This window comes from Neolamprologus brichardi, chromosome 5, assembly GCF_056152115.1.
Source record: "Neolamprologus brichardi isolate AB-2024 chromosome 5, ASM5615211v1, whole genome shotgun sequence".
NCBI lineage: Eukaryota > Metazoa > Chordata > Actinopteri > Cichliformes > Cichlidae > Neolamprologus > Neolamprologus brichardi.
The window spans coordinates 16,159,183-16,174,571 of record NC_142108.1 but is presented as its reverse complement, the minus strand read 5'-3'; the positions used below and the strand labels follow the sequence as shown (position 1 = coordinate 16,174,571).

The window sequence follows — 15,389 nt, the reverse complement described above, 5'->3', positions numbered from 1 at the left end:
TAATACATTTTTAAGGAATAAATAGCAAATATTACACTCAAATTTTGTCAGAAGATTCCTTAAACACTTTTTAAGCCATTTTCTGACAATTATTTCTTTAAAGGGTTACAAAGATGTCAGGAGCTTGAATAATAAACGGCAGAGGGCAGGAGTACTTGTGTGCATCGAGTAGTCAGTCTGATAAAAACCAGTAGAAGAAGAATGCTCAACATTTCCGCCGGACAACAAACAGAAACGCACAGGAGTGCAGCAGTGTTGCAGTCAGATCGGTCCGGGTAAAGTGGGTCAAAGGTCCAGCAGACCGGAGCGGCTTCAGCTCTCGCAGATATCCGTCTCTCTCCCTTAGGAAAGCCCGAGCAGGTGAGTTGTTAGCGGCTGGCTCCGACACCTCTGTGTTTCCTCTGCGCTTCATTCATTCCGCTTTCCTTCCTGCAGACTGTAAACATGTCCAAGCAGCCGCAGCCGATCAGCCCGCTGAAGAATTTCTTCGCTGGAGGCTTTGGAGGGGTTTGCCTGGTCTTCGCCGGACACCCACTGGACACGATCAAAGTAAACAATAAACAGCTGCGTGGGTTTATTTGCCACCGTGCCGCATGTATTAGACACACAGCAAGGGTGTGAGGTGTATGGGACACTTTGTGCAGGCCTCGGGGGTGTTAGTGAAACACAACCGTGAGTTCAGTGTGAGGGTTTCTGCAGCTCAGAGATTACCTTTGACCCACTTTCAGGCTGTGAAGTGACTCGGCTCACCTGGATACATGCAGGAGACCTGTCACTGCGTCAGACACTCAAGATCAGATCAATACTGCTGATAATTCAATCAAGCCTGTGTGCTGTCCAGTTTCAGCCTGCATGAAGTCATGGCGTGATACATCTGCATCTGGTGTTTTGTTGTGATTCCTTGTCTGCACACTGAGGCTAAACACTGGGGGTTAAAAGTATCACTTAAAAGTATCACTACTGCATGATGTGTTGAAGCTATTCAAATGTGGGAAAAAACAAGTGCTACAGCTCAGACTTACAGGTCTCAGCTAGCATGAAAACGTGTAAAATTCATGACAGTACAAAAAACACCAAACAAGTATGGCTTGTTTGGAAATGTTGCCAGGAGAAAGTCTATTCTGTCTAAAAGGATATGACATCATGGCTTATCCTTGCAAAGACTGCTGAAACAAAGTCCTGTGGTGTTTGGCCATAATGCACCACACCATGTTACAAACAAGGCACAAACACCACATAGCACCTGTCAGCACGGTGGTGGAGGGTTAAAGTTTTGGTGTAAGCTATGTCATAAATAAAGCTTTAGCTCGTATGATGGGCTGATGTCGCGTGCAAACCGAGAACATCTCCATAAATCAGTGACAGCCCACCTGCATGCTTCCAGGTGAGCTGAGTCACTCCACAGCCTGAAAGTGGGTCAAAGGTCATCTCTGATCTGCAGAAACACTCTTGCGCCCTTTAATTGGATAAGTGGTTCCTGCAACGGTAATTAGTGGTTCTGCACTGGCCATGGAGGGGAAGTAGATAAATTGCTTAAAGTGCATAGAACAAGGTGATGTTAACATGTGACTTGTAGTCTAAAGACTAGAAAAGCGCTTAATAAATGGGAGTGCGCTACATTACAAAATGGATTATCAGTTAAAATTGAAAAAAGTAATGCGTACATATCTAACATTCAGATTCTGATCTAAATGAAAAATCTCAAACTGCCCTAAACTTGCATTTAAATTCAGTGGAAACAGCTTGTATGTAAAGTGTGTAGAAAAAAATTCCACCCATTGCATGTCCTCTGTTATGCTGTAAATATTTTGGGTGCACATCATCTCTTTCATAAAATACATGTTTTCAGGTAAAATGTGTCCTTAGGGAAGTTCCTTTCTACTCCAACATGCTATTTTTGGCTGCTCCTTTATTCACGAGGGGCCGTCACAGCAGATAGCTTCACATGTTTGGCTTGGAGGCGTTCACTGTCACAGGCAGAGAAGGGGGGTACACGTGGGACAGGTTGTCGCAGGGGTAACACATTTACACCTATGGGCAGTTTAGAGTATCCCGGTAACCAAACATGCATGTTTTGGGGAGGAAAAACACACAAGCTTTGCATAGAAAAGACCCACACCCCCTCTTTTTCAAGAGTGCACACCACAGCACTACCCTGTCCCAAGTGTTTTTACCAAACAATCACACACAGACTGAGATGGAGTCCTCAGGGGTAACTCAGGATTCCTGCCCAAGAATAATTTGACAAGCAGTCGAGGAGAGCCACAAATATACAAATTAGACTTATTCACATAACCTCTTTCTGTAAAGATATGAAAATAACCAATCACTAAAAAGCAAAACCTTTCATTATATATACCGTCACCGCGCAGAAGGTGACGTATTTGCCAATAACCTTCTGAAGTAGGGCTGTGCGATATGACCAAAATCTCATATCCCGATATAAGAATTCTATCGTCAGATATCGATATAAATCACAAAATTGTAACATTTTCTGTAAATTCTGTGAATCTCGACTTGCAGGAAGTGTTTCCAGCTGCGCGTCACGTAGCTGGAGTCGAGTGTTTTAACCGATGCATGAAACGATACATTTTTAGACATAAGTTGTAAAAGCCGCCGTTTTCTTTGTGAGTATTTATTACACAGCGTGCTGCGGGGGAAAGCCTGTTCTAACGTTTGAGTCTAAGGTTTATTTTTTAGCACCTGGCGGCTCTTTTTTACTTCTCATCCGTAAATAATCTGCTCTTTCACGTGATTCAGTATATTTTGGAAAGTCTCAACAGGATCTTGAGCTTTATTGTGAAAGGTTTATGTGGAACATAAACAAGCGGACAGGCGATGCTGTTACCGTCGTTGTTGCTAACAACAACGCATAAAAACAGGCGCATGTCCGTCTGTAGTGTGGTTATATAAAATATAAGAGAAAGAGAGAACTTTAAGAAATTAATATAGCCACTACAGTGACCATCAAAACGATGAAAAAATATTGCCGTAAACAGTTTAGTTTGCGACACCACGAAACAAACGATAGCGTAAAATGAAACATAGACGTTTTTATATCGTCATCCGATATATATAGTTATATTGAACAGCCCTATTCTAAAGTCTCTTCCAACTATGAGGTCCATGTTCCCTGTTCTGTAGTAACAAATGGAAAAGGCAGGGTTTCACTTGTTTCACTTGATAAATGGCATCGTAGATTATTAAGACTGGTTTTGTAAACAGGAGACACTGGAGTTGTTTTGGGGTTTTTTCTCTCAGGGTGGCGTCCACCCGACCTCCCCGTACAGGATAGAGTGATGGGATCTGAAACTGTCTCCAGTGTTAAATCCAAGTCCTGAGATTGTGATACCCAGCAGAGCTCTGGCAGCAGCGTGCATGCAGATTACATTTGCATATTCAAAAACTGGTCAAACCTGCTGCTAAACCAGAGCCGCTGCTTTTTTTTCTAAAACGAAACCCAACTGAGCTTTCAGCTTCCTCATTAGTTCCTTTTAAAGTAAACCAGGCAATTTTAATATTTCAGCTCCCGTTACCATCACAATAGTAGACCAGCACATCTAAGTTAACTGGGGTTTGGTGGTGTTTAGTGTTAAATGCCTTTAGTTAAAAGTCTAATCAGACCCTTTTTAAATAGCTAAAATAATCAGATTTGAAGTTAGGCAGGGCTTTTTCACTAGAGGGCGCTGTTCCAGCTGAGTGCACAGTGTCAAACTGCAGCCAGGTGAAGAATATGACGTGAAACTACTATGAATGAATCGATTTTTTTAGGAAAAATAAACTTTTTTGATTGTTAATCATCTTTTCAGGTTCTGAAGTGCACCCTGATCATGATACATGTTACACAAGTGATTTCATTGTTATCTTGGTCAGTGTGTCGTACTGAGAGTTACTCTGTGATTCCCACCTTTTTCTTCCACTCATGCTCCTGAGCAAACAGTATAAGGAGGTTCAGAGGAAGACAGAGTCCTTTCTAGTGCTCAGATTCGCAAACGAGGCTACAGAAATATTTATAAATAAAGTAGATGCACAACTTAACACATGAGCGAAGTTCACCAGACTGTGGTGATAGAAACGACATTAAAGGAGAAGGTCTATGAGAAGTATAAAGTCAGTCAATGACCAGCTACATGTAAATCTGTTGTGTACTTTGTGTATCTGGTGGTTGTGTTTGGATGAAATCATGCACGCAGTCCATGAGAAGAAGAAAAGAGCACGTTTCCATGGAAACCTCAGGTTATTTGCACACTTCACATCCTTTTCTCGCTCCCTCTCTCTCAGGTGCGTTTACAAACTCAACCAAAACCCAAACCTGGCGAGAGCCTCCTGTATGCTGGGACCATAGACTGTTTTAAAAAAACTTTAGCCAAAGAGGTGAGCATGCACACTGATGCAAACTCTGGCATTTCTTAACTAAAATATTGTTTTTGAGTCCTCAAACTGATGTTTCCTCCTCCTCGTCTTCCTTTACAGGGTATTAAAGGACTCTATAAAGGAATGGCAGCCCCCATAATCGGAGTCACGCCCATGTTTGCTGTCTGTTTCTTTGGGTTTGGGCTGGGAAAGAAACTGCAACAGAGAACTCCCGATGATATTCTTACGTAGGTCATTGCTTTGTCACGGGTGGCGACAGTTTGGCTTGATCCTGTCAGACGCTCTGTGGTCGATTTCTGAGAGTATATCAGCCCCGTTCTCTTGTCTCCTGCAGGTATCCACAGCTGTTTGCTGCTGGGATGTTGTCTGGCGTGTTCACCACAGCCATCATGGCTCCTGGAGAGCGCATCAAATGTCTCCTACAGGTCAGAGGTTAAACATGCATCTGATTGCTCTCACTTTGTTACCTGAGTAGTTGATTGGACGTGTGGAAACACACCTAGTATTTCTTTCAGCCCCTCCTGTCAAAGGTTAGAAGTTATTATTTGGAACAAATCTTCAGTAAGTGTAAAATTATGCGTGTGTGTTTGCAGATTCAGGCGTCCACTGGGGAGGTGAAGTATGCAGGACCCATGGACTGTGTCAAACAGCTGTACAGAGAGTCTGGAATCAGGGGAGTCTACAAAGGCACCGCTCTGACCCTCATGAGAGGTGCTGCTTTACTTAAATATTCATTATTTGCTCTTCATTTCTTAGTAGATCAAATATTAACACTTCATGTCATGTCTTCACAAAGTTTCTGCTTACATTTAGTTTTACTATCCAAACCCCTGGAGGCCTGACAAACATGCTCATGTAACCTTTCCCAAGATGTTTTTAAAGCTATTTTAAGTCCTCCATTGTTAATGTCGCTGTGTTTGCTGCCACATTGTTGCAGTGTTTGGTTCATGACCAACACCACCATCAGAAAAACTCCTACCACACGACATAGAATGAGTGAAATTGATGCTTTTGCTTTGCCAGCAAGAACAAAGTTGCTTTAGCTGTTCTGTCACACTGTGTGCATCTATCCACTCATCCACACAACATTAAAACCACCTTCCCAGTACTGTGTAAGATCAGATCGATTTTATTTATCCCAAAGTTGGGAGATTCCTCTGTTAGAGCCGATGAAAAAGTATAAATGGATAACATAAGAAGAATGGTATGAAACTTATTTTTTCCTTTTTTTTTAAATGTAAAACTTTTGAGATTTAGGAGAGCGTTCTGGCCAAGAAGGACAACAGGACAATCATAAGATGCATAAATTAGTAGCACATACATCCAAATACAAATCCATCCATCCAAATCCAGTTAAGTAAAAGCTAAATATATATATTTTTAAGGATAGCTGTATAAACTTCCGATGCAAATCCAGTCATTTTGTTCTAAGAGCAAGCCTGAAACATGACGGAAAGCGCTAGTTCAGAAAAGATCTTCAAGGTTTTCTATATATAAGCTTTCCTGGGGTAAAGAGTTCATATGGATGCCACTCAAAAAAAACAAAAAAAAACAACACAATTTTGGAGATCCAAAGTCAAACTTTCTGGATATTATCTCAAAATTCTGCAGTTATTTTCTCAGTTTGAGTTGGTAAGTTTTTCACTTGGTAAAAAAACTAGATCTTTTTACTGGTAGAAACAAGATTCTATAGCACAATAAGGTAAAAATGTATCAGAAAGATTACAATAATGTAAAACTAAATAAAAGTATAAATGGGGTGGGGGTGTCCCGTGGTGTCTTCCACTGAGGCGTAGGCCTTTGATGCTTCGGGTCCTGTGGGTTGAGGGGTGGGGTATCTGTGGGGCACGATTGTTTGGGTGCGGCCCACGGATCCTTGATGGGGTTGTGGTCTAGGCTTGCAGGATTTGGGCTCTCTGTTGTGCATTGTTTATGGTGTGGTGAAGCGCATTGTCCTGCTGGGTGTTGGTCTGCGACAGTGTTTAGATGGGTCGCGTTTGAATGCCAACGCTCTATTCGTGAGATACTTCTGGAGCATGCGGAGAAGCAGCTCGAGGCCACGTTAGCTGCTAACTCACACGAAACTGTCAGCAGCTGAGTCTCGCCGTGAGTGACACAGGCACCACGTTTTCATGAGGAAGAACAAACCAGCACACCCGAGGACATGTAATTTAAAAAAAACCCCAAAAAAAACAAGTTACTTCTGTATTCAAGTTCAGTGAAACTCATTCTGATTATCATCATGTCTTTGATGTGTAAAGATGAAAACCATCACAGGGCGATCTCTGCCTGAACGGCTAACTAGGGCTACCCTCCAAAAAACCCCAAGATCTCTTCTAGTTTTGGTCAAACCACATCTGAGGGGTCAAAACTGAAGGAAAGGGTTAAACAGCTCTTACAAGCTTTCAGAAAATGTCAAACACTTCATCTTTAAATGAAATTAATTATCACTTTAATCCATTTAATTATATATTATTGGATAAAGTAATCATATTTAAGTTGTTTGGGGTGTTAAAGTGGAAAATTATGAAGTTCAAACAGTGTGTGTGTATGTGTGTGTGTCTTTTTCTGTATGTGTGTGTGTGTATGTTTTGTAACTCAGATGTTCCAGCCAGTGGGATGTACTTCATGTCTTATGAGTGGTTGAAGAATCTCCTGACACCTGCAGGAAAAAGGTTCATATTTGCTCTGCCCTGCAGCATTTGCAGCTGTGTGTTTATATAAAACAGGCCGTCTGAGCACTTGGACTTGTCCTCTTGTCTTCGCAGCCATAACGAGCTCAGTATTCCCAGCGTGCTGTTTGCAGGAGGGATGGCCGGCATCTGTAACTGGGCTGTCGCTATTCCCCCCGACGTACTCAAGTCTCGTTTCCAGACAGGTTGGTGTTTGTGATCAGTATCCATCCTGGTTTAGTGCTGCAGATCCTGGAGTTTTTTTTCAATTCTGCTGATTTATATTTGAAGATTTTTGCACTTTTTGTATTTTAAGATCATGATCAGTTTAATTTTTTCAGTGATTTAAAAAAAAAAATACATTCATGCTAAATGAAAGGATGCTCTGTAGCCTGTGGAAAGTTTGAAGCTGATTTTTCCATCAGTCAGAAAAACTGAAGATGAGTCCTGTTTCTCTGTCCGCTGCCTGACCTCCTCCTGGTATAAGCAGCTTTGTCTTTTAAAACGTTGTCTGTGACCAAGTTAATAAAGTGTCTTTCTCTCAGCTCCTGAAGGGAAGTATCCCAACGGTTTCCGTGATGTCCTGCGGGAGCTGATCAGAGAGGAGGGCGTGGCCTCTCTGTATAAGGGCTTCAACGCTGTCATGCTTCGAGCTTTCCCTGCAAACGCGGTGAGTCTACTTCACTTATTCTTCAGGCATGATGGATGCAAAAAGAGATAAATTTCACTGGAATGGAAATAAAGTGATTAAAATTTTTTGTGCAGTTTGTGCACTTCAGCCTTCTGCAGAGGCAAAGTGACAGCAAGCAAAAGCTGAAGCAGTCAAAGCAATGAGAAGTTTTCACTGCAGCCACTGTTTGTGCTTCTCATGCAGCTTGTTTGATCTTTGTAAATCATGGTGAACTCCTCCATCGCTCCCTTTCCTGTTCGGGCTCCCTGTGGAGCCGTTTTTCAGGACAGCTGCACACAAGCACATCTGCTGCAAGTCCCTCATTCTTCATACACATTCATAAACATGTTTTTTGATTGTTATTTATTTGGTTTTTACCTCACCTGTAAGAGGCTGATGGGGTATTGTCAAGGACATCCAAGTTTGATAATGTGATAACTGCGATAAACAAATTTGAATCTCAGTGACCTCAATTTCAAGGTCAGAGGTCAAATTTTCTGAAAATACTGGGAATGTGATAACTCAAGAACAAGGTGACGAAGGATTTTGAAATTGATAGCCTAGATGTGTCCACTGGGAGCCCACTGCATCGTTTTAAATACAGTTTACAGTTTAACTCTTGGACCATAAACAAAGCCCAGATTCACTGTATTCATTTCCAAAACAGCAAATCTGCAAAATATCTGCCTACTGGCATCTTTAAAGATGATTAATTGGCACATTTTATCTCATACATGGAAAAAATAAGTCTGGATATGAATAGTTCATATTTTGTTTGTTGGGCTGTTAGAAGATGGAAAACCAGGAACTTTTCTTTCTTCTAATTGTTTAGTTATTACTTGTAGTATGAATAGCCTTTTGGGATGTCCTTATCAGCAGGAAAAGTTGTAAAAGTTATGAAAATAGAGTTAAAGTTTACACCCTCCTTCACATTTTCCAATGCTAACAAGTATCGGCTTACATGCAGATGACTGCTAACAAAGTGACACCACTTTAAAGTACACAGTAAGCGTCTGGTGTTAATTTCAACAGGGGAAGCACAGCGAGCCTCACTGTTCCACATAAAAATAACACAAATAAAAGCCAGCTGATTATTTCTGCGTATCTGTGGTGAGCTTTACTTCCTCCTCGCTTCGTAGACTAAACAGTTTTTGTTTCTCATCTTTTTGTTACCAGGCTTGTTTCTTAGGATTTGAGCTCGCAATGAAGTTCCTGAACTGGTTGGCACCAAACCTGTGATGGAGGCTCGGCGTCACCTCGTTTGTGATCCCTGGGAAACGCACGGATCTGAAGAGATTTTAAAGAATTTCTAACTTTTTGATTGTTTCTGAAACATTTTGGTACAGTGCAACACGTGGATGGTTCAGACCTGCTGAGAGTCGATTGGAAAATGTTGTGATGGCCTGGCTGTAACCGTGCCAACACACACACAACACACACACTCACAGTCGAATGTTCTCACTCCTTTTGTTTTACTTTTTTTTTTTTTAATTGAGTTTTTATGTTTTAAAAAAATGGAGTGAAGTGAACATGTGCCTTACCTTTTATCTGCGAGCTGGTGGACGTATCAGGGAAAAGGTGCATTCTCTCGTGCTCTGTGTGCCGGGCTCTCAGCAACACACACCTCTGAACTGTCTGCATCCTGTACGGTCACGCTTCACTCAGTGATCGAAAACACAACCATCACTTTCTGTCTGACTAATGTGAAATTATAGGAATAGGCATAATGGCTGTGATCGAACAGCACATGAATGGCAACATCTGTAAAAATAAATAAATAAATCAGAATCCATAAACAACAAAAAAAATCCCCTCTGTTTTTTTGTTGTTGTTTTTTCTGTCATGTCTCCAGTTTTTTTCCAGTTTTTACCAATTCAGTGTGTGATTACTGTAGTTGGAGATGATGGAAAAGTCCCAACTGCTCTCCTCCTGTCTGCATGTCCTTATTCAGGCTGGCAGCATATCATCAATTTCAAATAATCCTAAATAAGCAGTTTTGATATATATATATATATATATATATTTTTTTTTTTTTTAGTTTTAGAGACAAAGGAAACCATACTGGGGTGGGGCAACTTTTATGTCCTTAACCCCGGAGAACCCATGGGGTAAAATTTGACCCCATGGTTTCCCTAGTAAACCAATGGGGTTGGATCTGACCCCATGGGTCCTCCAGGGTTAAAATACATAAATGCATACAAATCATCTTTTGTCTCATTTATACCTAAAAGTTGTCTTTGTTTTCTTAGAAGAGATAATGATACAATAAATAGTTGTGTGCATTAACATTTAAACACGAGGATGGGGGCAGAAGAGTTCGAGCAGCCTCAGCAGAATAACTAAAGGCAGGTTTAGAGTCACCTGATGGAGCCAGGAGTGTGAACTTTCTGACAAAGAGAAGTTTAAGCTTAATCTCAAAAGCAGGGAGGCTCCAGTGTATGAAAAAGTGTTTGCCTGCTTTTCATAATTTTGCTTTAACAAACATGGTGCTGCTTCAACTACAACAAAAGCAAAGCACAAATATAAATTACTTATAATCACTGAAACAAATTGGAGGTTTTTCTTTGCAGTACCTGCTGCTTTACGTGTAAGATTCGCCTTCTGAAATCATATCAGCTTTGACTTTTGCGACATGCACAACCACAATCACAGTCGTCAACTTAAAGTGTATTTTTTTCCTGGAGTAGAAACTCCTTGAGCCAGAAATGGCTGCACAAAGTGCCAGATTGAAATTTAAACAATGATTTGCCTTATCGTCTTCAGCAGCTGCAGAGTCCCTTTAAGAGGTTAGAATAAAAATAAAACCTCAGGCAGTTTTTCCAAAAATAAACTCAGTGTAACTCTAAATTTGAGTTTCCCTTCTTCCTTCATCCATTTAAGTTATGCATGCAAAAAGTTCCCTTTTGTTTGAGTTATATTACCAAAACCATTTTGTACCAAAACAGGGTTTTATGTTTGTACCGTGATACAAAATGAGGACAGGAAGATCATAAGATCATCAGAAGATCAGAATCATGTATCTTGTAGAATACAATAGTCCGTGTTGTAAAAGGAGGACAGGAGCAGAAGATCACAAGATCCTCAGAAGATCAGATATCAACCTCCACCCACCCACAAACACCCCAGCCCCATCACCCGGGGAGCAGAGGAGCACAAAAGGCTAATCAGTGTGTGTGAGGACACTTGCATTGAAGTTATTTTGTACTGTGATAGTTACTTTTAATTTTCCCGCGAAGTACTGCATTTTTCATAACTGTGCTATATATTTATTAATATAAATGAAGACATTTGGACGTGAACACCAGCCTGACTTACAGGATAAACGGTTAAAATCACTCTGCGTGTGTTGTTTCTTTGCCAGATCATCGTGCTCTGAGGCTTGATCCAGTGGACAGCCTTTAATTACATGTGATGTGAAAAGACCTGGTCAATACTTTCCGACAGGCTGTGCTAAATAAAAGAATCAATACAGGCCAGACTGGGAGAGGAGGAGGAGGAGGAGGTGGAGTCACTATGCTCCAGTGATGATGCTTCAGACAGAAAGTGTGTTTATCACATGCTGATTGCTGCATTTTGTTATTCCTGCCATCGTAAACTGAGGTTAATGGAAAAGAAGCTCTTATAGACTTTTTTTTTCTCCATTAAAGCTCCTGACCTTTGAACCTGAATAATGAGCACTGTAGAGATACCAGCTGGTTTGAAAGAGCTGCTGCAGGGATACACGGTGGAAGTGCTTCGTCGCAGGCCTCCCAACTTGGCCGAGTTTGCCGTGCAGCATTTCACACGTATTCTGGAGAGCCAAAGAAATGACCAGCAAGACAAGAAACCCAACACTGAGTCTGTGCAGAAAGAAGTCACTTTTGAATCAGGCACAGATGAACCCAACAAACATGAGGAAGAGGAGGAAGAGGAGGAACCGGTCCCCGTTAGTGAGTATCTCACTATTAACACTGTTACGAGCACTTCTGGAGCTGTTACAGTGAAGTGTGCTAAGCCCTGGCTTTAAAAACACTCAGTGTAACGCTCTGACCTCTCTCTCTCTCTGCAGAGCGCCCCTCTGGAAAAACCAATCGCAGAACTGCAGGTCAGTAAGTGGAACAGCGTGAGTCAATGTGGCTACATGACTCCACTTTGTTCATTTGTTTGTCTCGCTGCAGTTTGTGCAGAGGCGTACAACCCAGATGATGATGAGGACGATGACACAGAGCCTCGGGTTGTGAATCCCAAAACAGACGAGCAGCGTCGCCGGCTTCAGGACGCATGCAGAGACATTTTACTGTTCAAGACATTAGAGCAGGTATAGCAGCTTAAATCAGGTTTTAAAAGAAGATGTGGTTACCCTTGTGATGATCACAGACAGAGACCTGCAGGAACAATGTCCAAGACCAGAAAGTGCTGCAGACCACAGCACTCAGGTTTTAAATGTCATGTTACTGGCTTACTGTAGGTGACAAAGGGACTTTATTGTTTTTTAAAAATGCAAAAGTCTGCTTCATTTTTCAGTTCTTTCAAATCAAGTTTGGCTTTTGCTATCTATAATTTTGGCTTCACATCCTACACTGTGCCTGCCCTTTACCATCCTCTCTCAACTGTTCTTATATTTAAGCTTAAGCTCCACTTTTTAAAAATATTTTTATACATGTTATATCAGCTTCAAATGCCTTTTTAAATATGCATTCTTAGAATTTGTTTCATAAAAAGAAACCTGTCTCGCTATGTTTTCCTCCAGGAGCAGTTCTCTGAGGTTTTAGATGCCATGTTTGAAGTGTTGGTCAAACCTCAGGATCACATCATAGACCAAGGAGATGATGGGGACAATTTCTACATCATAGAGAAGTGAGCGAGGTTTACCTTCTTTTCAATATTTAAACTAAACCAGCTCAAATCAATTTCATTTAGGTTATAATGCCGAGTCACAAGACAGAACTTTATTTTATAAGGTAAAGAACTTACAATATTACAGACAAAATCCCAACCATCAAGCACTTGGCAACAGTGGGAAGAAAAAACTCTGAAGAAAGAAGAAACCTCTGGCAGAACCAGGCTGAGGGACAGGCAGCCATCTACTTTAACCAGTTGGGGTTGAGGGAAGGAAGAGAGGATAAAAGACACTGTGGAAGAGAGCCACAGATTAGTAGTAATTAGATGAATCCTGAATCCAAACTGGGAGCTGGTTCCACAGAAGAGGGGTGCGAAAGCTGAAGCCTTTGCCTCCCATTTGTCTTTTAAATATCATAGGAACCACAAGTAAGTCAACAGTCTGAGAGTGAAGTGCTTGAATGATGTGATACGGTACTATGAGGTCTTTAAGATAAGATGGGGCCTGATTATTCAACATGCATGCTATGCCTTCTAATAATAGTACCTAATGTATAATATATGCATAAACAGAATTGGTCCTAGTACAGAACCTTGTGGAACTCCATAATTAACTAGTATGTAAAGAGGACTTGCCATTCACATCTGCTCCCTCTCTCTCTCTCTCTGTCCAATCACTTCCAGAGGTGTCTACGATATTTTTGTACAGAAGGACGGTGTGAGCATTTGTGTTGGAAAGTATGACAACAAGGGCAGTTTTGGAGAGCTGGCTCTCATGTACAACACGCCTCGAGCCGCCACAATCGTGGCGACACAGGACGGAGCCCTGTGGGGCCTGGTGAGTCTGACAGAAGAAGATGACCTTCATCCACCGTAGCATTGTGCTGTATGTGACAGAGTGCGCGAAACAGGTTGTTCTTTAGTTGCTTCCCTTTCAGGATCGAGCCACATTTCACAGACTGATTGTGAAAAATAATGCAAAGAAGAGAAGGATGTATGAGGCCTTCATTGAATGCGTTCCTCTTCTGAAGTCTCTTGAGGTTTGCCGACACACACACGGCATTTTAAAAAGACAACAGGATATAAGAACATAGCCACCTTTTATTAAACGTTTATTTCACCTGCTTCGTTTTAGGTTTCTGAGAGAATGAAGATTGTTGATGTTCTGGGAGCTCGAGCATTCAAAGATGGAGACCGCATAATTACACAGGTATAGGCCTGCTTTATCTTGGGTTGTTTTTAGATTCAAGTTCAAGATTCAAGTTTTTATATTAAGAACACTTTGGTTAAACTTAGTCTTTTCTGCTGCTCTTTCTTTTTGCAGGGTGACAAAGCTGATTGTTTCTACATTGTGGAAACAGGAGAAGTGAAGATTATGATAAAAAGCAAAGTAAGCGCACTACTATTTCCAAACCTCTTAATTAACCGTTTTATCTATTAATTTTTTAATAATGTTTATGTTTTACTGTATGTCTCAGATGTATGAAATGACTGACAAGTTTCTTTATTGCAGACAAAGGCGGGCCAGCAGGATAACGCAGAAGTGGAGGTGGCTCGCTGCTCCAGAGGGCAGTACTTTGGGGAGCTGGCGCTGGTCACCAACAAACCTCGTGCAGCAACAGTTTACGCTGTCGGAGAAACCAAATGTTTAGGTACATTAAATGCCCACAGATGTTGGTAATGTTAATTGAGTTTAGCAGGCATTTATTAATGCACAGCTCTCTTAAGGTCCCATCACAGCAACTTCACAATACTTTGGTATACAGACGAGTTCATGGTCAACTGAATGACTGCAAGGTGCTCAGGCCCTGTGGCTGAAAAAACAAGCCCTTCCACCACCATGCTTGATAGTTGATATGAGGCACTTGCGCTGATATGATGTGCTTAGCAGCACCTGGTTGCTATATACTTACTACTCCATGCCTGTGGAAACAGTGAGTTTTCAGTGTGTGACGGTTAGAGATCTGTGAAAACGTACTTTTTCCAAACATGACTGTGGGAAGAATGATGCAGGAGCCTGACACACATGTACCATGTAAAACGCAAAAATACAAAAATGTCTGTGACATGAATCAAAATGTGTTTTTTTTTTCTTCCAGTAATTGACATCCAGGCTTTTGAGCGTTTGCTGGGTCCCTGCATTGACATCATGAAGAGAAACATCTCCCAGTATGAAGACCAGCTGGTGGCGCTGTTTGGCTCCAGTGATGATTTGAAACAATAGTACACATTTAAAGTTGCCAATGTTTTATAAATCAAAAATAGAACCAGTGCATGTGATACTTTTATCTTCCTCTCGAGGTAAATACGGCTGCCTCAATTTGAAGTCATGTTTTGTTTTTTAATGTGTTCAAGTTTAAGATTCACCATTTTTCATGCGTGATGATGTCAGTACTTGTCCAAACAAAATTTGATGGATAAATTAAGTCAAGATTCAGTCAACTCACTCACGAACAATCCATCAGACTGCAGCCTGGCTGGTGCATCATCTCTGTGTTGGTCTGATTGACATGACCATACAGGACACGTCCCAGTAAGGAAACTCATGTAAATAAGTACCTGAAGGTAAACTCACTGCTTTCTGAACCACTCTTGATGTTATTAGTAACACTGTGTATTTGCTATGCCACAATATAATATTAAAAAGATGGGCAAACTTCTTCTTCACATTGTTTTAACTAAAGTTATTTTCAGCATATAATCAGATTAACAGATGGAAAAAGTTGCTGTACAGTTTTTGAGGGATTTTCCCACCTTTGTTGGATTGAACAATGAATATTAGAAAAATAGGGAGAGATAGCGGGGGATGATGTGAAATCAAATTTAAATTATTTGATTAAACGATAATTCTTATT

At 41.1% G+C, this 15,389-nt stretch overlaps 2 protein-coding genes across 2 annotated transcripts; both read left to right on the top strand.

The window, feature by feature from the left end:
* The first annotated feature begins 223 nt into the window (after nucleotides 1-223).
* Nucleotides 224-9,524, top strand: slc25a20 (solute carrier family 25 member 20). Its single transcript, XM_087840772.1, has 10 exons — nucleotides 224-360; nucleotides 436-549; nucleotides 4,282-4,374; nucleotides 4,474-4,601; nucleotides 4,709-4,799; nucleotides 4,968-5,085; nucleotides 6,977-7,049; nucleotides 7,143-7,252; nucleotides 7,592-7,716; nucleotides 8,893-9,524. Exons 2-10 carry the CDS (start codon nucleotides 445-447, stop codon nucleotides 8,953-8,955), a joined length of 906 nt encoding a protein of 301 aa, XP_087696898.1. The 5' UTR covers nucleotides 224-360; nucleotides 436-444; the 3' UTR covers nucleotides 8,956-9,524.
* A 1,694-nt stretch (nucleotides 9,525-11,218) lies between these two features.
* Nucleotides 11,219-15,182, top strand: prkar2ab (protein kinase, cAMP-dependent, regulatory, type II, alpha, B). Its single transcript, XM_006783377.2, has 10 exons — nucleotides 11,219-11,645; nucleotides 11,765-11,800; nucleotides 11,874-12,013; nucleotides 12,446-12,552; nucleotides 13,219-13,372; nucleotides 13,473-13,574; nucleotides 13,670-13,744; nucleotides 13,859-13,924; nucleotides 14,048-14,186; nucleotides 14,634-15,182. The coding sequence occupies exons 1-10, from the start codon at nucleotides 11,387-11,389 to the stop codon at nucleotides 14,756-14,758; spliced, it is 1,203 nt and encodes a 400-aa protein (XP_006783440.1). The 5' UTR covers nucleotides 11,219-11,386; the 3' UTR covers nucleotides 14,759-15,182.
* The last annotated feature ends 207 nt before the right edge of the window (nucleotides 15,183-15,389 follow it).